At 41.6% G+C, this 25,796-nt stretch overlaps 1 protein-coding gene across 2 annotated transcripts in view; it reads left to right on the top strand.

The window, feature by feature from the left end:
• The window catches only part of TTC39B (tetratricopeptide repeat domain 39B), a 195,719-nt gene that overhangs the window by 157,484 nt on the left and 12,439 nt on the right, over positions 1-25,796 (top strand). For both annotated transcript variants that reach the window (XM_073635685.1, XM_073635696.1), the window contains 4 exons: positions 1,799-1,907; positions 6,817-6,884; positions 6,969-7,028; positions 8,363-8,524. In XM_073635685.1, coding sequence (XP_073491786.1) covers positions 1,799-1,907; positions 6,817-6,884; positions 6,969-7,028; positions 8,363-8,524 — 399 coding nt within the window. The remainder of the gene's footprint in view (positions 1-1,798; positions 1,908-6,816; positions 6,885-6,968; positions 7,029-8,362; positions 8,525-25,796) is intronic.

The following is a 25,796-nucleotide window of genomic DNA, read 5'->3' as shown; positions in this document are numbered from 1 at the left end:
AGACCTGAATCCTATTAAAAATCTGTGGGGTGATCTGAAGAGAGCTGTGCACAGGAGATGCCCTCGCAATCTGATATATTTGGAGTGTTTTTGCAAAGAAGAGTGGGCAAATATTGCCAAGTTAAGATGTGCCATGCTGATAGACTCACACCCAAAAAGACTGAGTGCTGTAATAAAATCAAAAGGTGCTTTAACAAAGTATTATTTCAAGGGTGTGCACACTTGTGCAACTATCTATTTTTTGTATTTTTACTTCCCTCCACCTAAAAGACTTCAGTTTGTTTTTCAATTGAGTTGTACAGTTTATAGGTCACATTAAAGGTGGAAAAACTTCTGAAATGATTTATCTTTGTCTCTTTTTTTTTTTTTTTACATCACAGAAACCTGACATTATAACAGGGGTGTGTAGACTTCTTATATCCACTGTATATAAATGCTAGCAAGTTTTAATCTAGTTTTATCAAATTGATTTGTAGTTAGAGAATTAGACTGAAAAATGCATATTTCCATAGAAATAAAGCTAAACTCCAGGTATGATTTACTTACATTGGACAAGCTTGGACCTATAAAGTATGCATATCTCGTGCCTGAGCAATTGCTGTGGAAGCTGCATATTATTTATTGTGATAGCGGTGATCTTCTAGGAGCTGTGCCAAGCAGCTTCACTTCAGCATAGTAACCACAGGGGGTCACTCGCTCAGCACTGCCGCCATTCACAGAGTTTCTTGTATTATTTACAATGAATGCAAAGCCTTCTCTGATTGGACCGGGGTGGAAAGTTGATGGATTAAGAATTTAATTGGTATAATAAAACCCTACTCATTTTGATATTTTATTTAAAAGCAAGATGACCTTATAAACTAAATAAATGTGGACCTGTGATAAATACAAAACATCCAAAAAAGTAGAGTAGAGCTCACCCACATTCTCTTCTGCTATCTCCACCAATGGAATGCAGGTACAGCTCTTACACCCATTTAGAGTACACTCCCCTATCAAGGTCATAAGCATGCACAGTTCCACATTGAGCCATCATCTGACCAGCAAACTAGGTTCTCTGAGTCAATGCTAAAGCTGGGCTAAGATCTTCATTCGTAATTAGCAGTCTAAATAAGGGAAACCACTAACGGAGTTGAGTCATATTGTATTTACGAGTGGTAAGTGTTTATTAAGTTTCCTACACGTTTTATTTTATTTTTTTAATGAAAGGTTCTCATTAATGGCCTTTTAAAGAGATTAGAGATTATGCTGTGCTAAGCGATCTATAAACTGGCTAAGCTGGCTATAAACACAACAATGTGTTCTCATGTGCAGATACTTATTGTCTGGTTGAAGATCTAATAAATGAACACTTGAGTTAAAGTAAACCTGTCAGGAGAGAATTATGAGGGGCTACCATTACTGATCTACTTCTGAAACTGCTAGGTGCCTGGCTCTTATGTTGACCATTTGGCTTCAATACTTATTAAGTCACTTATTTGGAATAAGAATGCAGATCAGACAAGTCGGTCGTGCTCATCAGTGACTCAGATTATTGAAGCAAGAGGGTTCGCATTATAGGCAGGCAGATAGCATTTTTTGAGAATCAGAGGTCAACAGTGACAGCCTTTCTTTCTTTAAAGGCTTACATGATGAATGCATAATTGAATCTCCCTTATATCGATGAAAAAGAATGTATAGTGTGATTAAATACCAGTGGTTTGGTACTCATCTGAAAATACTGAAAATGGTGATTGCTGTTTTCCCAGTTGGCCAGTGTATATGCAAACTTTAATAAACTTGTCTTTCTGTGTGACAGGAGCTGGGCCTTCAGCAGCTACGGGAAGGAGTCTCTGGAACGAGCCTCAGGGCGATCCTTTGTGTCCTAACTCTCCTGTTTTATCATACTTATGTATCATTAATACTTGGTAAGCTTGCACAGACTACCATTTTTTTTAAAGCATATATATGTGAAACTTTGCAAATGTACAGTTCTGTAATTAAAGTATAAAATACAACTGCATTTTCTGTATTTGCAGAGAAGTTTGATTTGATTTTTTTTTAGGTATTTCTTAGTATTTTTTAATTCTGCAGTTTTATAAAGCTTCACTTTTGTCTTTGCTACTTTTAAGACTGCTTGAGATAAGCTTATAGCCACTGTTTTATATTTTTAACACTGAAGCCTCTTCTCTTTTTTGAATTGTATACCACAGAAAAGAGCATTTAAAGTATAAATGGACATTTCTAAAAGAAATGTGTAATGTTCATCGATCTATATGTAAATGGATGGGCTTAATGTGGATGTAAACCCAATGTCATTCTTTCTAAACTACTGCCATAGGGGTTATCTATAAGGATATACATGCCTCCTGCATGTATCTTTACCTGTCAAATGTCTCCCCTCTGTCTGTTATGAGAGCTGAAAAACTGCAGATTCTGTGGGTGGGTCTGTTGTCTGGAGCTCGGTGGGTGGAGTCATGATGTCAGTAGACTCCCCGCCCACCTCTACACTCCTTGTCAATATGCATTTTCTTCTGTGTATTTCTAACTGAACTTCTGCTATGATCTCTAACATCCAGTGAAAAGACAGGAAAGTAACCACATGACTTCAGCATGCCAAATCATGCTGAGGTGTGGAACAGCCAATCCTTGCAGAGCTGCTGAAGAAAGGAGTGGGGGAGGGAATTAAAAAATAATGCCTGTGTCTTAGGCTGTCACTCACAGCAAGGGGGAGTATTTGACAAAGTTTTTGTCAGTTTGTCAAGATTTCTCTCACTGAACAATAAAAGGGGATTGCTCAGAGATGGATTAACTCTGTGTGGCAAGACTGCGCTCAAATGATAGGAAATCTTATACTCTACAGTATGATATCAAAAAAAAAAAAATGGGGGTTTACATCCACTTTAAGCACCATTTTGCACTGCAGTAGTTTTGCATTACTGCTCTTTGCTCACTATGCAAGTCTATGAGTCTGCCAAACCACTGCAAATAATATTTTTATCTTGGCACTCGTTAAGTAAGAAAGCAGGGTAATTGCATTCAAATTTAGAGTTTCCTCTATTAGGAAGAGTATGTATGTAATAGCATTAGTTCCCTCGAACATTACTTTTGACTACTATTTTACATTTCTACATCACATGTCTGCATTTTAAAGCCATAAAATAAATGAAAAAAAAAATGATTTCTGGATTTAAGCAAAGAGCATTTTTTAATATTATGACTGGTACAGTATGTAAAATATTTTTAAAACGCACAACAAATGTTGTGCATCAGATTAGAGACTAGGTTAACAGTGCAGCAATGCCCATAATGTATAGAGCAGTGTTTCTCAACCCCTTTTCAGTCAAGGCACCCTTTAGAATATGGACAGTCTCAAGGCACCCCATTCTAAAATGTAAAAAAACTATTCTAACAACTTTACATAATGCAGCAACATCCACATGCATAGCCCCCAACTGTCCCTGATTTTGAGGGACTGTCCCTGATTTGGAGCAATGTCCCTCTGTCCCTCATTTTGGTCTGATCTATATAAATTTATATAAAATGCACTTTTTATCCATCAAAAAGTGTTTTTCAGTGCTAAACCTTTCATCCCATTTCTAAATTGCTGCATTTGTATATAAAGTATAAAATATAAAGGAATAGTAGTGGTAAAAAAACACTTGCGGGTTTAACCAATCTTGTTTTTTTTTACAATTCTCCATTAAGGGGGCATGACAAGGGGTGTGTCCTACTCCTGCATACTTTTGCTGATAGATGTCCCTCATTCCCATCTCAAAAAGTTGGGAGGTATGCACATGTAGATCACCCAACGTTAGAGCAGTGTTAATTTTGTGGACTAAAACATTTTAGTCGACTTAATGAATACTATTTTAGTCTACTAAAATACGACTAAAACCATTGAGATGACTAAAACTAAAATGGCATTTTAGTCAAAAGACTAAAATGGGACTAAAATGGCATTTTAGTCAAAAGACTAAGACTGAAACTAATTTGAAATTTGACTTCAAAATTAACACTGGTCTGTAGTGCATGTTCATACCTCAATACCTTAAATAATAACATGAGATTTTTCACTCCAGCAGTATATGAGTTTGGAAATTTGTAGAGAAATGTTAACTAATGCATTACAATTGAATTACACCCATTAGATTTTAGATGACTAAAATAAGTTTTAGTCGACTAAAATGTACTGGAGATTTAGTCGACTAAATACGACTAAAACTAACACAATTGCAGAAGGCTAAAAATGGGACAAAAACTAAAATGCCAATTTAGTCCTAAGACTTAGACCCCATACACACTATTAGATTTTCTGCAGATTTTTGTCTTCAGATTTACCAAAACCATATAATATGAGGTCAAACCTTAAGCGTTTCAATTTGTATGCAATCAGGCAGGCCCTTGCACTACATGGTTTTGGTAAATCTAAAGACAAAAATCTGCAGAAAATCTAATAATATTTATGGGGCCTAAGACTAAAACTAAATTGAAATTTGCCAAAATTAACACTGCGTTAGAGGTGATTTATTCTTCTAAAGCAAATACACTTTTGCACACTGGTACTGACTAGTATTCCAATGTTGCTCTTTTCCCTCAATTTCTCTCCATCACTTAGCTAATGTCACCCCAGTGCTGAGGGAGAGGGGCACAGGAGGGTCAAACAAGGATGCTGTGGATGCAACAGACATCTTTTGTATTCCCTGATGATGTCATTGGTTGTTAGGATGCCCGTATCTAAAAAGTCGTAGTGGTGCATGATGAAAAACCATCGCTTTGTGTATTTCAAAGTAAGGCTGGATCCACCTGCTGGCTTGTATACAATTTTTTTTTATCAATTCTTAGGCATTTTGCCAAGGCACCCCTGAAGAAACCTTAAAGTGGTTGTAAACTCTCAAAAAAACAACAACCTGCAAGACAAAGGCATAATGAGCTAGTATGCATGGCATACTAGCTCATTATGAAATACTTGCCTTAGATCGAAGCTGTTGCAGTGGTCCCCGTACACCGCTGTGACTGGCGACATGTCTTCCAGAGTTATTTCCGGGTTTGCAGGCTCCAACGCTCTGATTGGCTGGAGCCGCGATGACGTCACTCCCGTCATGTGCGCGGGAGCTGCCCGTCACAGCACAGTTATTGAAGATACGGCACGAGTGAGCCGTTTCTTCAGTGTGCATGTGCTGATGATGTCGGCACATGTGGATATAGTGAATATCTCCTTAACTGTGCAAGTTTGGGAGATATTCATGGTACCTACAGATAAGTCTTATTATAGGCTTACCTGTAGGTAAAAGTGGTAGTACAGGGTTTACAACCACTTTAAGGCACCCTGGTTGAAAAAGGCTGGTATAGAGTGTAACTAAATATGTGCATACTGAGAATACACTTTTTACTTTCCATTTAATATCCCTGCCTTTTGCATGCCATCTGTTGATACCAAGATATTGACTTGTAGTGTTGGTGCAAATGAAAACTAAGCCATTATCTGCTTAGATGGATTACGTACATGAATATTTCAACTTTTCCTTTTGTTCTGGGAGTCTCAATGTGTGTTACCCATGCCAATTAGCTGCAGTTCTACTTTTCTTTGTTATTCTTGAAACAACCCCTGGGGTCATTTTAACAACACATTCAACTGTCACTGTTTTCTTTCTAATGTAATTCAATTTCAGTCTTGCTAGCTTGTGTCAGATAAATATACCTACAGACTTGAGTGACTGTTGTCACTCCAATTGGTTTCAGCAAGGTGACAATGTTGCCAGTGGATATCACCCATGACCATTTACCAACCTCTGAGGTGAAACTGGTTAGAAAACCTTTTTCAATTTCTATTTTTTGTCCCCTTATTGCCCAGCCATGTGTGCCTATACATCTGACTGCCATTTAAAATTTGTAGGCACATTGAAGTCCGCTGGGTGACGATCCTCATGTTTATGGTCATGCACTGACCACATCAGGCATACCCAGCTATCTAGTTAGAGAACTTGCAGTTGGTCTTGTTGGAATTTTCCAGCCATATATTGAAACCTAATTGAAGCTTCAGCTCAAATATGAAAAAGGACATCAGGGTGCAGCAAAAAAATAAGAGTGTCAAGCCCCCCCCCCCCCCAGCCCTAGTAGAAAATCCTTTCCTTGTTGTTACTCTGTGAGAGGAGTAGTCCTCTCTGCAGTAGTCTGGCATGCCCTCTGAGGCAAACCTACAGCTCCCCAATCAGCAACATTTGCTGAGGAGAGCAAGTGTGGCTGATTGGAGAGTTGTTGGTCTGACTCACAAAGGGTTGTCACAACTTTTGGTTTTCTTTGTAAATCTTCCTCAGGCCCAGGGAAAAATTACTTGTTGTCTGCAGCTTACACAAGGAAAGGTTTTGCACTAGGACTGGTGGTGGGAAAAAAAACAAAATGAAAGGAGGTGGGACTTGGCTCTTGTACTGTTTTATTCGAGCTGAAGCTTAATTTAGGAAACCCTTTGAGTTTTTATTGCTGTCGTTCTTGCCATTGGGGAGATTCACTCCTCTGTTCTAGAGACTATTGTCACCGACACAGAAAGTGAGGGAAAATCCAAAATTTTTTAATCCCCAACAGCAAGATATAAGAAAAAAAACTTTAATAGAGACACTTGTTCCTGACACAACTTTTGTGTCAAAGCTAAATTGAACAAGTTGAAGTTATAAGCTGATTGTCTACTATGCACAGCTACACCAGATTTTGTATTATCCAGTTTTAGTAAATCAACCCCAATGTTTGAGGGAAATTTTACAAGATTAATCACTGTAAGAAATTCAATGAGCCCGTACTACACTCATTAGGCAACCTCTGAATATATCATTTTATTTTTAGGAACTGGTGAAGATAATCTTGAAGAAGCAGAGGCACTTATTGAACCCTACCTTGAGAAGTTCCCAAATGTATGTGATTTATATTGTAATTAAATACTTCAGGCTACTATAATAAATACAGTAAACTTAGCCATGTTAATGTTTTCTTCTCAGGGATCTATAATTCTTTTCTATGCTGCTCGAATAGGAGTACTTAAAGGAAACTTTGAACAGGTAATATAGTCGCTTTTTTTAATTATTATTATTTAATTACAGTTTGTTTTGCATGCAATATTATTTTAAGAGAAAATTTTAATAGGAAAAATGTAGGGCGCATCAATGGGTATCTTTATAAAGTGTTAGTTTTCTGGCTTTCATGGCTGACTTTCTGGATTTCATATTTTTAGTTAGGGAGTATAGAGATCGGTTCTGACTTAAAGTAGACTTGCAGCATGCCTGATCCAGGGCAGTGCCTCAGAAAATACCAAAGCCTAAGCCCTTTCACACGGGCTGTGAGATCAGGTCCGCCTGTCAGCTTTTCAGGCAGACCTGATTGGACACTCCATTCACCTCTATGGAGCGGTAGATGTCAGTGGTGACATGTCCACTGACACCCGCTGCTATCCGATCCGATCCTCTCCGCCAAAGCCGAACGGATGGAGGTCCTATTTTCCATCCGTCTGGTGGATGGGACCAGATGAAAATGAACAAACGGTCCAATTTCATCCGATCTCCCCATAGAGGAGAGCGAGACTCTGTTCATCTCCACTCTGTTTAGTAAGCGGAGAAGGACCTGTCATCTGCCTGCTCAGCCGGGATCAGCAAAGCGATCCCCCGCTGAGCAAGCTGATCCCGCAGAACGGGGGTGCCTGTGTGAAAGGGGCCAAAGACAGATGGGCATTTGGCATGCTCAGGAAGTGGTAAGTTAACAACCCCCACCTCCCTCCACATTTGTTAATAGAAATTAAAATTAGTGTCAATGCCATTATCTTTAATTGGGGAATTTTCTAGAAGTAAAATAAAGTGTTGATTAAATGAATGTTTGCTGAATACAGTTGCATGTTGAAAACTAAACTGAGCCTTATTATTGACAGCAAAATTATATAGTGTGCTGCTTTAAAACAGCCATTCTTCCATACTGTATAATGAATGAGCTTTTGAGTGAGTGCTATGGGCAATATACTCCTATGTCTATACGTTAACATTAATAAAGCTTGCTGTAGCATGTTCTGGACTGCAAAGATAAACTACACCTCAGGCCCCCATTCACCCATTTAAAAAAATACAGTGATAGTGTTTTAAAATGTAGCACTTACCGATGTGAAATAAGACCTGAAACCTGGGCCCCTGCAGATTATATGTAATTTGTCACAGCTGTACAAATACTATTCAGTTTTGCATACCCGCATGGAGTTGCCGTCATGCAGACAGATGTACATTTTTAGCAATGTTTAAAGATGAAGGATCCAGTTCCTGATCTAGACCATTCTTGTCAAGCTTTAGTGGTAAAGGTATGTGATCAACATCATTTTCAATATACAACATGTTTTTTTTTCTAATTTATTAAGGCCCAGGTGACATTCCAGCAATGCATTAAGTCTCAGCAGGAATGGAAGCAGATTCACCACTTATGTTACTGGGAGCTTATGTGGTGCTATTCCTTCCAACAAGACTGGCTCCAGGCATATCGCTATGCTGACCTCCTCAGCAAGGAAAGCAAGTGGTCTAAGGTATGTAATGCTATACTGTTAATATCACACATATAGCGATGGATGTAAGTATTCATTTGTCATTGCTCGTACAAATGATATTTACTTCCATTGCACTGACATGTCTAAGCATAAGCTCTGTGTGTGCATATATGTGTTATATAAACATGTATATATCATTTGAGTGGTGCTAATAATAACCAATCTGTGCTTTTTTATACTCATCACTAGTTGAACACTGTCTAAATATTAAATCAAGTCAGTAGTGAACTGCCATCAGTAAAATAGTAATAAAAAGGGTGCACAAGTCCAACTCAGGTGCCTGTAATTATTACAGCAGCGCTACGGTCATAAAATTATGATCAGCTTTCATGTGTTAATATCTCACAAGGAATAAGCAGTTGACAGATGGTGAGAGAAGTCCCAGAAAACACAGATGGTTGTCCTGCTATGATACAGAGTTATACACCCCACACCAAAGTCCGTGCGTCACACTCCCCTTCGGGGTTCACACTCACCAGAGAGATGAACACATCAGGCATAGATATGTTAACCACAGCTATCCACAGCGTCATGGAAGGTGTCACAGCATATCCTGAAATTCCCACCGGTTCTTGAACAGAAAAAAGGCTCATATAGTGTAATTCCGTTTTTCTCTCTCAATTTATTGAATTTACAAATGAAGGTATTCCATAAAAAAATCATCAAACAGTCTTAAACTATCTAGGCAAAAAACGAGCGTTCCAAACAGCCCAGGGGATAGTGAGACTTGCACTCTACAGGAAGGCAACGTCCACCGCTTACTTGCTGGTTTGTCTCTTCCTGGTCGTGGAGCGCACTCGTCACTTACGGTCGCCGTAAGGTCACTCCCTGACTTGTTTGTCATCATGACTTCCTCTGAGGGCGTGGCCTTACGGTGCGGCGTCCCGGCTTTATATACCAACAAAACCATATGTAAACATTAGCCCTACTGGTGCGCGCTCGTAACACAAACCCGCGGCATACATATTATAGTATGGATATCATTCTGTTGTAACTACTGCGAGACATAAATAACCTTTACATCTGCATACATTAAAAATTGTACATTCTTAGTAGCGAATTACCAGTATAAAACATAGCCTAGCATATTAAAGGGCATTAAATAGATGCCACCGCATTTTACAGTAAAATACAATCATAATACATTAAACTTTTTAATATTTAAATTTAAGATATAAAACATCCCTGAAATTACTGATTTACTATAGCTATAATTACTGTATACAATACCAATTTCATTATATGCATATTACATGTTAATGGTCAGAATTAAATATTGTTGAAATATTCGTAATATCAATTTCAATAACCTATAAACTATAAAATATAGTGACCCAATAAAGTGCAAGGTTGGAGACTACAATAGTAAGCATTCTCAGTTTTATTTATAAAGCACAATATGTGGAGACTGTTACTGTATAGTCTCAATAATCGCTGATGAAGCAATTTATATCCAACTCCACATTTAACCCCTTGGGGGTGAGTGTATCAATTAAAAAAATCCAGTAGGTTTCATGTTTGGGAGTTCCCTAACCTGGTTGGATCCTCTCCACACTGGTTTTACATGGTCTACCCCCCAAAACCTCAACCCTGAAGGGTCCTGATTGTGATACAGTTTAAAGTGCAGTGGGACATTATGATCTTTAAACCCGTTTTATGTTCTGTGTATGTTCCACAGTACGGACCTTCAACGGGCTTTTAGTGCGGCCCACATACATCAGCCCACATGGGCACTTCAATACATACACCACGTGCGTAATATTGCACGTTATGAGTTCCTTTATTTCAAATTCCCCATGATTCACTGTTGAAGTAAATTTGACCATTCCTCTCATAGGGACCGCCACTTCCCTGCATGCCTTGCGTTTTTTGGGATCAACATCTGAAAACATCTCTGTTGATTATTAAAGAATTCTTTATTCAAGATAACCACTCCCCCTCCCTTGTCTGCTGGCCTAATTATCACATCGTTCCTTGTTTCCAACATCTCTATACCTTCCCGTATGTAGTGTGGATTTACACCTTTTTTGGGGACCGCTTTCTCGAAATCCCTTAGTACTGGTCCTTTAAATACTTCCAGGTGATGTGTTGTTAGATTAGGGGGGTTGAATAATGATGTATTCTTTAACCCACTATCCACAGCTATTGAAGCATTACCATAAGAACTAACTGGGTTTGAATTTTTGTTTAAGAAATATTTTTTAATACTGAGTTTCCTCATGTATTTATGAGCATCGACATATATGTTGAATTTGTCGATGGGTCATTTCAGACCACATATCAGGGCAAGGTGTAGTATATTCGTTTTTTTCTGGGTTAGTTGGACATTACTTAAATTATAAATCCCTGTTATGCCCCATACACACGATCAGAAATTCTGCCAGCAAAAGTCGGATGTGAGCTTTTGGTCAGAAATTCCGACCGTGTGTTTGCTCCAACGGACTTTTGCTGTCAGAATTCCAGCCAGCAAAAGATTGAGAGCAGGTTCTCTATTTTTCGATCGAAAAAAGTTCCTATCCGAAAATGCGTTCGTCTGTATGCAATTCGGACGCACAAAAAATCACGCATGCTCGGAAACATTGAACTTCATTTTCTCGGCTTGTCGTAGTGTTTTCTACATCACCGTGTTCTTGACGATCGAAAGTTCAGGGAACTTTTGTGTGACCGTGTGTATGCAAGGCAAGTTTGAGCGGAATTCTGTCGGAAAAACCATCCAAGTTTTTTCTGACGAAAATTCCGCTCGTGTGTACGCGGCATTAGTCTGTTTCCCGTCTTCTTTTTTTGTTGGACTCTAGATCCTGCCCTACAGCCCCTACGTCTTCCTGCCTTAGGCCTTACAGTAATGGCCAGGACACATACAGCTCATGAATGGAGCTTTATTTCTTCATTCCATTAACAATACAAAGAAGTAGAGTCTATGTTTAAAGCCCATTGGCACGTCCTGAATCTAGATAAGACCCTGAAGCCCATTGTACCCTTGGCCCCTAAGTTTATTTATAGAAAGGCCCAGTGGCGGCTGGTGCTCAAAATTTTTGGGGGGTGCAAACAAACTGAAAAATTCTGAAAAAAAAACATCAATTGCAGCCTCACTGTACCATCAGTCACAAGCCACTGTGCCCATCAATTGCCGCCACTGTGCCCATCAATTGCTGCCACTGTGCCCATCAATTGCTGCCACTGTGCCCATCAATTGCTGCCACTGTGCCCCATAAAAGGCAGCCACTGTGCCCCATAAAAGGCAGCCACTGTGCCCCATAAAACGCAGCCACTGTGCCCCATAAAACGCAGCCACTGTGCCCCATAAAACGCAGCCACTGTGCCCCATAAAACGCAGCCACTGTGCCCCATAAAACGCAGCCACTGTGCCCATCAATTGCCGCCACTGTGCCCCATCAAACGCAGCCACTGTGCCGCCCGCCATCTGCACTTGCCTGTCTCGGTGGGACAGCACCTCGATGTCTTCTCCCGTCCTCTCTTCCCGTCCTCTGCTATGATTGGACACCTGACATTTTAGCCAATCAGGTGACGGGTAACAGAGCCGAGCACCTGATTGGCGGAGAGGTGGTTTAATGTTAGGAAAGCGAATATTCATTCACTTTTCTAACACAGCTGAGTGACCTGCGAGTGCCCAGCATGGCGCTCGCATGTCACCTTTTTTGACATTTATTAGAGCCTATGGCTATAATTAGGTGCTTCAAAACCACCCCATTGCGCCTGAAAAGGGGCCGGGTGCCTGAATAGGGGATGGCAGCAGCGGCCATAGATTCATGAATGCATGAATCTATCTATTGGTGCTAGAGTGGGTGGCAGGAGTGAGGGAGCGGCGCCCGTGCGCCCTTAATGCACGGGCCACCACTGGAAAGGCCCCTAATGTGGGAGATAGAGTAGTAAAGAGTCTTAGATCCTCCATCCAGCTTTTGGGACAAAGATGGCTTCTATGCGTGCCGAAAATGCAAGGCAGGCAGGGAAGTGGCCGTCCCTATGAGAGGAATGGAAATATACTTCAACAGTGAATCATTGGGAATTTTAAATAAAGGAATTCATAACGTGCAATATTACGCACGTGGTGTATGTATTGAAGTGCCCATGTGGGCTGATGTATGTGGGCCGCACTAAAAGCTCGTTGAGGGTCCGTATTGTGGAACATATACAGAACATAAAACTCTGGTTTAAACATCATAATGTCTCACTGCACTTTAAACTGTATCACAATCAGGACCCTTCAGGTTTGAGGTTTTGGGGGGTAGACCTTGTAAAACCAGTGTGGAGAGGGTCCAACTAGGTTGGGGAACTCTCCAAACGTGATACCTACTGGATTTTTTAAATTGATACGCTCACCCCCCCAAGGGGTTAAATGTGGAGTTGGATATAAATAGCTTATTGAGACTATACAGTAACAGTCTCCACATATTGAGCTTTATACATAAAACTGAGAATGCTTACTATTCTAGTCTCCAACCTTGCACTTTATTGGGTCACTATGATATTTTATAGGTTATTGGAATTGATATTACGAATATTTTAACAATATTTTGATTTTGACCTTTAACATGTAATATGCATATAATGAAATTGGTATTGTATACAGTAATTATAGATATAGTAAATCGGTAATTTCAGGGATGTTTTATATCTTAAATTTAAATTTTAATATTAAAGTTTAATGTATTATAATTGTATTTTACTGTAAAATGCGGTGGCATCTATTTGATCTATTTAATGCTCTTTAATATGCTAGGCTATGTTTTATACTGGTAATTTGTTACTAGAATGTACAATGTTTATGTCTCGCAGTAGTTACAACAGAATGATATCCATAGAATAATATGTATGCCGCGGGTGTGTGTTATGAGCACGCACCTGTAGGGTTAATGTTTACATATCGTTTTGTTGGTATATAAAGCCGGGACGCCGCACCGTAAGGCCACCCCCCCCCGCGTCAGGGAGTGACCTTACAGCGACCAGAAGTGACGAGTGCGCTCCACGACCAGGAAGAGACAAACCAGGAAGTAAGCGGTGGACGTTGTCTTCCTATAGTGTGCAAGTCTCACTATCCCCTGGGCAGTTTGAAACGCTCATTTTTTGCCTAGATAGTTTAAGACTGTTTGATGATTTTTTATGGAATACCTTCGTTTGGAAATTCAATAAATTGAGAGAGAAAAACGGAATTACACTATATGAGCCTTTTTTCTGTTCAAGAACCGGTGGGGATTTCAGGATATGCTGTGACACCTTCCATGACGCTGTGGATACCTGTGGTTAACATATCTATGCCTGATGTGTTCATCTCTCTGGTGAGTGTGAACCCCGAAGGGGAGTGTGACGCACGGACTTTGGTGTGGGGTGTATAACTCTGTATCATAGCAGGAGTTGGACTTGTGCACCCTTTTTATTACTATTTTACTGATTGTCTTATGCATTTGCATTTTAAGCGGCAGCTGTTTTATATGTTGTATGCAGTATTGATACTTAACTGTTGCAACTTTATTGCTATAAAACATATCCAATAAAAGGGCCTAATAGGCCAAAATGTACATGTATTTGGTAAAGTAAATCCCAATAAGTTTAAATCAATTGGTTTGCGTGAAAGTTATAGTGTCTACAAACAATAATGTATATATAATGGCATATTAATGGTTTTTTTTTACTGATAATGGCAGCTATCGGTGACTTATAGTGGGACTGTGATAGTGCTGTGAGCAATGTGACACTAACTGACGCTGGAGGGGAACTGACAATCTGCCACTGAAATCACTGTCGCCAATAAATACAGTGATCAGTGCTAATGCCCCTTTCACACTTGTACGACATGTCCTGCGACTTGGGACTGCAAAGTCGCATGACAAGTTGTTCCCCATGATTTCCAAAGACAGCCATTCATATTAGTTCGACTTCAAGTCGTGCCGACTTCAAAGTAGTCCCTGCACTACTTTGGTCCGACTTTGATGCGAGTTACACAGACATTCCCTGAAATCACGGCAAAAATTGCGACCGTGAAATCGCTGCAAAATCGCGCAACTTTGAAGTCGCCGTAGTGTGAAAGGGGCCTTGGTGGCAATCAAAGGGTTAACTGTGTGCCTACAATGTTTACTGTGTGCTGTGTTGTGTTTTCACTAAGCGATGTGCCAGTTTTTACTCCCTGCTTTGCATGGAGAAGAAAATGGCACATCGCCGCTGTCAGAAGAGAGCTCTGTGTTTATCTACACAGAGCTCTCTTCTGTCATTCGCTCAGCCAATCAGCGGGTGCCAGACATAAATCATTGTTCGAGACCCACTGATCAGCTTGTGCTTCAGCGAATGGCAGCACAGCTGGGGTGGCAGGAGCGTGTGAGCCCCTACCCAGAAGAAGCGTATCACGTACATGTATGTGATCCAGCGCAGGGTGCCACAGTATACAGTCATGGCCAAAAATATTGGCACCCCTGCATTTCTGTCAGATAATGCACCATTTCGCCCAGAAAATTGTTGCAATTACAAATGTTTAGGCATTCTCATGTTTATTTCTTTTTTTTTTGTATTGGTATGATACAAAAAAGTGTAAAAGCAAAAAGCCAAATCTGACACATTCCAGGCAAAACTCCAAAATGGACAAAATTATTGGCACCTTCTCAAATTGTAAGAAATAATTGCATTCCAAGTTTGTGTTGCTCCTGTAATTTGTAATCAAAGTCACCTGTATCCGGTAACACATGCTGACAATATAGAAATCACACCGGCAACCAGTTAAAATGGTGAAAAATTCACTCAACCTTTCTGTTGTGTGTCTCTGTGTACCAAACGAAGAATGGAGAAGAGAAAGAGCAGCAAAGAATTGTCTTGAGGATTTGAGATAAAAAAATGTGGAAAAGCATGGACAATCCCAAGGTAAAAAGTCCATCTCCAGAGATCCTAATGTTCCTGTGTCCAGAGATCCTAATGTTCCTGTGTCCACTGGGCAAACCATTGTGAAAAAGATTACAGTCCATGGCACTGTAGCTAATCTCCCTGGATGTGGACTAAAGAGAAAAATTGATCAAAGATTGCAACAAAGGATTGTTTGAATGGTGGATAAAGAACCTTGACCACTTTCCAGACAAATTCAAGCTGACCTTTAGTCATAGGGTACTACTGTGTCAGCTCGCACTATACGTCTCCATCTGAATGAAAAGGGACAGTATGGTAGGAGACCCAGGAAGACCCCACTGCTACACAGAAACATAAAAAAAGCCAGATTTAGAGTTTGCCAAAACTTAACTGAGGAAGATAAAATCCTTTTGGGAGTATGTGCTGTGGACAGACAAAACAAAATGTACAGCTTTTTGGTAAAGCCTGTCAGTCTAGTGTCTTCAGAAAAAAATGAGGCCTTCAAAGAAAAGAATACAGTCCCTACAGTAAAACATGGTAGAGGTTCACTGATGTTTTGGGGTTGCTTTGCTGCTGCAGGCACTGAATGTCTTGACCGTGTGCATGGCATTATGAACTCTGAAGACTACCAAAGAATTCTGGGGTGCAATGTAGGGCCCAGTGTCAGAAAGTTGGGTCTCTGTTAGAGGTCATGAGTCTTACAGAAGGACAATGACCCAAAGCACACGTCAAAAAGCACCCAGAAATGGTTTAAGACAAAGTGCTGGAGAGTACTGAACTGGCCAGCAATGAGTCCAGATCTAAATCTCTAATGCCCCGTACACACGGTCGGACATTTATCGGACATTCCTAGTATTTTTTCTGATGGATGTTGGCTCAAACTTGTCTTGCATGGACACAGTCACACAAAGTTGTCGGAAAATCCGATCATTCTGAACGCGGTGACGTAAAACACGTACGTCGGGACTATAAACGAGGCAGTAGCCAATCGCTTTCATCTCTTTATTCTGAGCATGCGTGGCACTTTGTGCGTCGGATTTGTGTACACACGATCGGAAATTCCGACAACAGAGTTTGTTGTCGGAAAATTTTATAGCAAGCTCTCAAACTTTGTGTGTCGGAAAATCCGATGGAAAATGTGTGATGGTGCCCACACACGGTCGGAATTTCCGACAACAAGGTCCTATCACACATTTTCCATCGGAAAATCCGACCGTGTGTACGGGGCAATAGAGCACCTGTGGAGACATCTCAAAACAGCAGTTGGGAGAAGGAACCTATCCAATCTGAGAGACCTGGAGCAGTTGGTTAACCACTTCCCGCCCGCCCTATAGCGGATTGACGTCCGGGAAGTGGTTCTGTTATCCTGACTGGACGTCATATGACGTCCAGCAGGATAAGATGCCGCAGCATCGCGGCGATCGGTGGAGCGGTGTGTCAGTCTGACACACCGCTACACTGATCTTGGTAAAAAGCCTCCGGCGGAGGCTCTTTACCACGTGATCAGCCGTGTCCAATCACGGCTGATCACGCTGTCAATAGGAAGAGCCGTTGATCGGCTCTTCCTCACTCGCGTCTGACAGACGCGATTAGAGGAGAGCCGATCGGCGGCTCTCCTGGCAGGGGGGTCTGCGCTGATTGTTTATCAGCGCAGCCCCCCTGCAGATCACCACACTGGACCACCAGGGATCGCCACTAGGACCACCAGGGAAGGGGCAACATGTGGATGGCCAGGTATGTACCCCATGGCCATCCACATGTGCCCAGTGTGCCAAATCTGTGCCAATCAGTGCCCACAAATGGGCACTGATTGGCACCATTATGTTGCAGTGATGCCCAGCAATGCCACCCTTAGGGGCATCACTGCAAACAAGCAGTGCCATCAGTGCCACCCATCAGTGTCCATTCATGCCACCTGTCAGTGCCCATCCGTGCCTATCTATCAGTGCCCATCCATGCCCATCTGTGCCAACTATCAGTGCCACCCATAAGTAACCATCAATGCCACCTATGAGTGCCCATCAATGCCACCTATGAGTGCCCATCAGTGCCGCCTATAAGTGCCCATCTGTGCCACCTATGAGTGCCCATCAGTGCCGCATACCAGTGCCACCTATCAGTGCCCATCAGTGCCGCCTATCAGTGCCCATAATCAGTGCCCGTCAGTGCCACTTCATTGGTGCCACTTCATTGGTGCCACCTCATCGGTGCCCATCAGTGCCGCTGTATCAGTGCCCGTCATTGAAGAAGAAAACCTACTTATTTACAAAAAAGTTTTAACAGAAACAAAGAAAAATTGTTTTTTTTCAAAATTTTCGGTCTTTTTTTATTTGTTGCGCAAAAAATAAAAACCGCAGAGGTGATCAAATACCACCAAAAGAAAGCTCTATTTGTGGGAACAAAATGATAAAAAATTTGTTTGGGTACAGTGTAGCATGACCGCGCAATTGTCATTCAAATTGCGACAGCGCTGAAAGCTGAAAATTGGTCTGGGCGGGAAGGTGTCTAAGTGCCTGGTATTGAAGTGGTTAAAGAAGAGTGGTCCAAAATTTCAGTAAAGAGGTGTAAGAAACTCATTGATGTTTACAGGTTACAGATGATTTCAGTTTTTTTTTCCAACTATTAAATTGAGGGTGCCAATTAATTTTGTCCAGTCCATTTTTGGAGTTTTGCATGGATTGTGTCAGATTTGGCTTTTTGTTTCTCACTTTTTTATGTCATACCAATACAAACAAAAGAAATAAATATGAGAATGCTCAAACATTTGTAATTGCAACAATTTTTGGGTGAAGTGGTGCATTATCTGACAAAAATGCAGGGGTGCCAATATATTTGACCATGACTGTATCTGTGGTAGGCGGTCCCCAAGTGGTTGAAGAATCAAAGAATGACTGCACAGAGGAATACGTTTTTATGGTCATTACCATTTGCTTTTGAAACATTGTTTTTTTTTCTTGTCTAGAGTTCCCCTTAACCAGAATCATTGCAGTTTTCTAAAGTAGGTCAGTTACTGGGTGATTATGGAGATGTTTCTAAGAGCAGTTTGCTTCAAGAACTGCTAGCAATCGGGCCTCCATTTGTATTAGATGGCTGGGATGACCAGAGGCATACTGTGATTATTCATCCCAGGAAAGGTCTAAAAATGCCGACCTTCAACTGACAAAGGACACAAACTGAACATTTAATGTGCTTTGTATATTCAAAAGGGTTGATGATCTGAGTGCATTTAAACTCCCTTCAGTGTTTGTTGTGGACAGATACCAAAACACAGCAGACGATTGTTTCATTAAAGGTTTATTCTACAAAAATATCTCAGCACGAAGTAACAAAATCAGACTGTTTGGTTTTGAAACATTTGTTTGTTTTGTCTTAAAGTGATACTAAAGTCTAGGTTTTTTTTTGTTTTTTTAGTTTAAAAATAAAAACATGTCATATTTACCTGCTCTGTGCAGTGGTTTTGCATAAAACAGCCCCCCGATCCTCCTCTTCTCTGGTCCCTCACTGGTGCTCCTGGCCCCTCCCTTCTGCAGAGTGCCCCCATAGCAAGCAGTTTGTTATGGGGGCACCCGAGCTGAGCCGCTGCTCTGTGTGTCCATTCAGACACTGAGCCACGGCTTCGACCGCCCCCTCTTTCCTCATTGGCCCACTGACTTTGACAGCAGCGGGAGCCAATGGTGCCCCACTGCTGTCTCAGCCAATGAGGAGGGAGAGTCCCGGACAGCTGAGACTCTCGTTCAACATCACTAGATCGAAGGGGGCTGAGGGTGGCTGCTGCACACAGTAGGTTTTTTACCCTAATACATAGAACTTTAAAGCGGTTTTAAAAAAAAAAAAAAATATATATATATATATATATATATATATATATATATATATATAATATATTGCAGCTTGCCAATAATAAGATGTGGTGGCTGCATTTGTTTTTTTTTTTTTTTGTTTTTTTTTTTTTAAGGCTTTCTTCCCTCTGTTTTCACCTGATGATGTGGGCAGTACCACACCTCCTGCATTAGAGTGCCTCCACTCTGGATGAATGAGCACAGGGGCACCTTTGAACAGCCATGTCAGTCTTGTGGAGGGTGCTGGAGGTAGGGGAGTGTTAGAAGTACTAGCAAATTTAGATACACTAACAAATTGAAGCCAAACTCCAGCTAACACTGCAGTTGTAGCAACAGTTTTTTTTTCTTTTGGGATAAAAGTTTTACATGAATAAATAAAAGCTGACCATTGTAAGCAACACTGTCAGTGGTAAATGGGTTGACTTGACACTCTAAATGCTGTACTAATACATTTGCAAATACAACAGACTTTCTGGATAAATCACCAGGTGAAAATAAAAGAAAGCCCCAAAAAGAAACTAATGCAGTCATCACATCTAAGAATTGGTAAGCTGCAATATAATAAATGTTTCCTTTTGGGTTTATTACAGTTTTAACCATATTTGTTCAGTAGATCCAAGCAAGGGAACCTAGTTTGTGAGAAATATTCTATTCCTTTTTTTATTGTGTCCAGATCAACTGTAGAATCCTGGGCATAATCATGATAATCTACTGTATACTGGTTAAATACTTGTGTTAGCATTTCTCCCGCTACATATATCTGTTGCGATAAATAACCACTTCATATTTACAGAACATATTTATTAAATGTGCCAGACCAGATAAGTATTGCCTGCACCATACAGAGGTCAGCTGTAATGTCCCTTGGCAAAAGTGATAGGAAATGTCACCTTGATAATTGTCGTGAGAACAGCTCACCCCTTTTAGGAAACTTACCCTTGAGCAGTCACTGTAAAATGTTAAAGCCTGGTACACACTTGGGTTTTTTTCCCGTTCAACCCAGCAGAGCTCTGGCGAAGCTGCCATACTAACTATGCGATGTTAGTATGGGGGGGGGGCTTTGGTAAACGTCGAGGGTAATTGTACTGAGGACATAGACTGTGGGGGGTGGCAGTACAATGGGGTTCAGAGCATCAGGGAAGGTGGGGAATATATTTGCAAAGTCAAATCCCCTTGTGGCTCCCCTGCAGCATCCAAAGATGGTAGGTGAGGAGGAGAAGCTGGCAGCTGCAGTGGAGTCACAGGGAATCAGTGCTGTGGGTCAATCCAGTGGTGCTGTAGGGATCGGTTGGATTACTCCTGGTGTCAAGTATGGGACACGGCACATCCCTCGGGATCTGCCACTGATTTTGTGCAGTTGGACGAGAGAGATATCTTTTGGTGTATGATCCATTATTAAAGTGGTTCTAAAGGTCAAGGGTATTTTTACCTTCATGCATTCTATGCATGAAGGTAAAATCTACAGTATGCAGCTTCCCCACAGCCCCCTAATACTTACCCGAGCAAGATCGCAATCCAGCAATGTACAAGAGAGTGGCAGCTCTCCTGAGTCTGACTCCTCATTGACAATCACAGCCAGTGAGGAGGGAGCGGTGGGGTGGGGCTGAGCCCCGTTCTTTGTGTCCTATGGGCACACAGAGCAGGACTCGGGAGCTAGCATGCAGGAGGGGCACTCAGAAAAGAATAGAAGATAGGAACGCCGGCAGGGGACCTGAGAAGAGGAGGATCGGGGCTGCTCTGTGCAAAACCAACACACAGAGCAGGTAAGTATAAGATTATGATTGTGTGTGTTTTTTTTCCTTTTTCTTTTTTTATTTAACCTTTTTATATCACTTTAACCACTTCAGGCCCAGAAGGATTTACCCACTTCCTGACCAGGCCATTTTTTGCGATACGGCACTGCGTTATTTTACCTGACAATTGTGCGGTCGTGCGATGCTGTACCCAAAAGAAAATTTAAGTCCTTTTTTTCCGAAAAATAGAGCTTTCTTTTGGTGTTATTTGATCACCTCTGCGGTTTTTAATTTTTTTGCCGGAAACAAAAAAAGACCGTCAATTTTGAAAAAAAAAAAAATTTTTTTTTTTACTATCTGCTATAGAACATACCAAATAATTTTTTAAAAAAAATCTACTTCATAAATTTAGACCAATATGTATTCTGCTACCTATTTTTGGTAAAAAAAAAACCCCAATAAGCGTATTTTGATTGGTTTACGGAAAAGCTATAGCGTCTACAAAATAAGGGAAAGTTTTATGGCATTTTTATTATTATTATTATTTTTTTTTTTTTTTACTAGTAATGGTGGTGATCAACGATTTTTAACGGGATTGCAACAGACAGATCGGACACCTAGCTGACATTTTTGGCACTTTTTGGGAACCAGTGACATTATTACAGTGATCAGTGCTAAAAATATGCATTGACATTGTACTAATGACTTTGGCAGGTAAGGGGTTAACATCAGGGGCGATCAAGGGGTTAAACGTGTTCCCTCAGTGTGTTTATAACTGTGTGGGGGATGGGCTGCTTGGGACAACACACAGATCCGTCTTCCTGCATAGCAGAAAGACAGGATCTGTGTGTGATCCCCTGTCAGAACAGAGATCTGCCTTGTTTACTATGGCAGATCCTCATTCTGTCACTGCGGGGAACGATCGTGGGCTGCCGGTGGACATCGAGTCCACCAGACCCGCTGATTGGCTACCTCGCTGGCCAGTGGGCGCGCCTGCGCCCTCAGATCTCTGTGTACAAGCCCGACGTACACCTACGCCGATTTGTGCAGCCAAGCCAACCTGCCGCAGTATAACTGCAGCGGCTGGTCGGCAAGCGGTTAACAGATGGTGAGACCGACGTGAGAAACAAAGGTTATCCTATTCCTCTCTAGACCTACTGTAGAAGGTAATAGGGTCTGCCATTTGGCATAGCAGGTTTTTTTGCTAGCTTGGTATGTAGAAAGTGGGGATAGAGGGTGTACATTTTTAACCCTCTGGGACCTTGTGATTTGTAAAACTCCCCTTAATGGGTAGTTAGAGGTTTTTTGAGATCCCTGAGTTTTCTCCCTAAGCTATGGCATAGTTGTAGTTTCTTCTATAAATTTCCATAATGTAAATTGTCTCCTACTCGTGCAAATGTTGCGATACCTTTGCGGTGCGATTTGAGCCCATACAAAATTAATAGGCTCAAATATCACTGCAAAGAATTGCATGCAATTTGAACAGGAATGCAGTGCGATTCCTGTCCGAATTTCATGCTGTTTCCTGCACGGTTCCTGTGTGAACCCAGGCTTGCCATGGTGATTTTACTTGCTGGTAAAAAAAAAAAACTGTATCGGTCAAATAAGTCAAATGTTTAACCTCAGTCCACACTGATTTGGCCAATTTCAGGATAGGCAGCTGGTGTTTGCAGGGAAATAATATGGGGGGCCTCCAGTAAGATCAACAATTGGCTGGTTTCAAAAACATGTGCCAAGTGTGCTTCTGAATTATGAGGAACTTCAAAGAGGACCCATGTGATTAGGTGTTTAAGTTTTCCTGCCACAACAATATAAAAATCTATCCAGTAGAACTATACCAGAAATCATTTTAGGCCTTTGTAGGGTGGCCAGTTTCAATTGAGGTATTTTAGTGCCCCATATGAAGGATGAAAATAGAGCGTTAAAGTTGTTGTAAACCTCAGATGTAAAATATGAGCAAAGCATATCCCTCTATAGTGTGTACTTGTTTTAATCCAGAGCAAGTGTCATTTCTGTCTGCTGCCCTGTTCCTCTGCCATATGCACGAGCCACTTCTGACAAGTTTTCCTGACATTAGGAGGAAAAAAGGTGACAGTATAGGGCTCTCAAACACACAGCCTATGATAGCCTCAGCTCTGTTCCTGTGTTTCGTATGGAGGGGGGAGGGGGTTCCCTTCCTCTCTCCAATCAGCTCTCAGCGCACTCTTCACTGGGCTCTGTAGAGTGTAATTTCAGATCTCTGCCCCCTGTTTTCTGACAGTTCAGACAAGATTCTGGACTTTGAACAGATGTAGAGAAGAAATGAATGCAGATAAACAGATATAACTTATCTAGGAGGATTTAATTAATCTCTCTGTATCACCTGAGGTCAGTCAGTTTACAGGCTATATGTAAAAGTTTACAACCACTTTAAGTTGCTTAAAAAATGTTTTAATCAAGTTCATTCTGCCTGTGAAAGGCAGGGGGGCAGCTTAGACCACAAGTGCAGGTTAACTTTAATAGTTTGCAGTGTTAGGCCAATGTACTATATAATGGCCTAGGATAAGTCTTTTGAGATTACAATCACTAGGTATTTAAATGAGGGCACGACTGAGAGAGGGCACTGAGGTGGAGTAGAGTGGCCATCAGTGCCAAAAAAATTAAAAAAAAACCCAGTGGCAATTAAATACCACCAAAAGAAAGCTCCAGCTGTCTCAAAAAAAAATTATAAAAAATTTGTTTGGGTGCAATGTTGCATGACCGCACAATTGTCATTCAAAGCGTAACAGAGCTGAAAGCTGAAAATTGGCCTGGGCTTAAAAGGGGTAAAAGTGCCCAGTAGGCAGGTGGTTAAACAAGCTGCTAGCAGGCTTCAGAACTTCTTGAAGCTTGTTAAAAGCCTGCTAGCAGCTTGTTTAAAGTGGCATTCACCTCCCCCATTAGCTATGTTCAACATTTACAAACTGGGGTTGAATGGTACTATAAAAGCTTCAACAAAGCCTGCTAAAATTTCTGCAAATGCTTTATTAAAGCTTGCTGGTCCCACCTACCACCACCATCACCAAAAAAAAAAAAAAAAAAAAAGTTCACGGTTCTTAGACAAGCTGAAGCCTTTGTGAAACAGTCTTAAATAGACTTCTAAAGGCAGTCCCATCAGGGCCTGATGCTTTGCCAGTTGGTACATCTAAAGCCTCATACACACGATAGGATTTTGTATAAACTTTCCCGTGGATTTTTGTACAAAGGACGTTGGCCATTAGTTTGTATTGCATACACACGGCAGAACTTTTTAAGCCAACTTTCACCAAATCACGTGGTTTTTCAGCTCTTTACCACCACCCTTTGGTCAACTTCTGTATTGTATGATATTGTTTCAATCTCGCCGCTTTTATCGGTGAGATTGACACCTTGGGAACCGGGTTCACACTGGTATGGGGACCTACCTTGGATTCCCGCCAATGGCAGGCACTGTGTTTGGTATGAATCATGAGGGGGAACTCCACGCCAAATTTTAAATAAAAAAACGGCATGGGTTGCCCTCCAGGGGCATACCAGGCCCTTAGGTCTGGTATGGATTTCTAAGGAGAACCCCCTACACCGAAAAAACGGCGTGGGGGTCCCCCCCAAAATTCATACCAGACCCTTATCCGAGCACGCAGCCCGGCCGGTCAGGAAAGGGGGTGCGGAGGAGCAAGCACCCCCCCCTCCTGAGCCGTACCAGGCCGCATGCCCTAAACATGGGGGGTGGGTGCTTTGGGGGAGGGGGGCGCCCTGCGGGCCCCTCAACCCAAAGCACCTTGTCCCCATGTTGATGAGGACAAGGGCCTCTTCCTGAAAACCCTGGCCGTTGGTTGTCGGGGTCTGCGGGCGAGGGGCTTATCGGAATACGGGAGCCCCCTTTAATAAGGGGGCCCCCAGATCCGGCCTCCCACCCTATGTAAATGAGTATGGGGTACATCGTATCCCTACCCATTCACCTAGGGAAAAAAGTGTCAATAAAAAAACACACTACACAGTTTTTTAAAGTAATTTATTAGGCAGCTCCGGGGGTCTTCTTCCGACTTCGGGGGTCTTTCCGGCCTCTTCTCTCGATGTCTGGTTCTTCTCCGCTCTCTCTGGCTTCTTCTCCCGGTGTCCGTCTCTTCTGCCGGGCTCCTCCGCCCTCTTCTGCTCTATTGCCGCTCTCTTGCTAGCGGTGGCCCGGTCTTCTTGTCATCGTCTTCTTCCTTCTTCCGATGTTGACACGACGCTCTCTCCCGCTGTAATGCTGTGTGAGTGCCTCGCAATGACTTATATAGGCATGGGGCGTGGTCACTGGGTGATGTCATCCGGTGACCACGCCTCTTATGACGTCACAGTCACAGCATGCCTCGGGACTGTGACATCATAAGGGGGCGTGGTCAGATGTTGCTGCAAAACAGCTAATTTGCTTGTTTGTTGTCAAAAAGTCAGATTGTGTGTACGGGCCTTAAGACAACCTGTTTAATCTTATCTCTGTGATCTTTGTTCAACACCCGAACTTAGAGTGTGGATAGTTAATTTAAATTCTCGTGCCCTGAGGTATAATTGAATGTCATCTTGGACTTGAGCATAGACCTTTGTCTATAGAATTCACAGAAATGATTCACTATATGCCTTCAGCATCAATGAGAAGTGAACTCTCTGCCCTGTGAATTTTGGATAATGGTAAAAAACATTTCTTAGCAATATAGGCTAATAGTTTTCTAGAGTGATTACTAATTACTATACTCAAAATACTTGTTAAAGAAAGAATAGTTTCCCTTTGCCATTCTTGTATAACCCCATCATAGGTAGGTGAGATGCTTTACCCTAGGCCATGCAATTTGATTCCATGGC

Source organism: Aquarana catesbeiana, linkage group LG01, assembly GCF_042186555.1.
Source record: "Aquarana catesbeiana isolate 2022-GZ linkage group LG01, ASM4218655v1, whole genome shotgun sequence".
Taxonomy (NCBI): Eukaryota; Metazoa; Chordata; class Amphibia; order Anura; family Ranidae; genus Aquarana; species Aquarana catesbeiana.
This window is presented reverse-complemented; position numbering and strand designations above follow the sequence as displayed.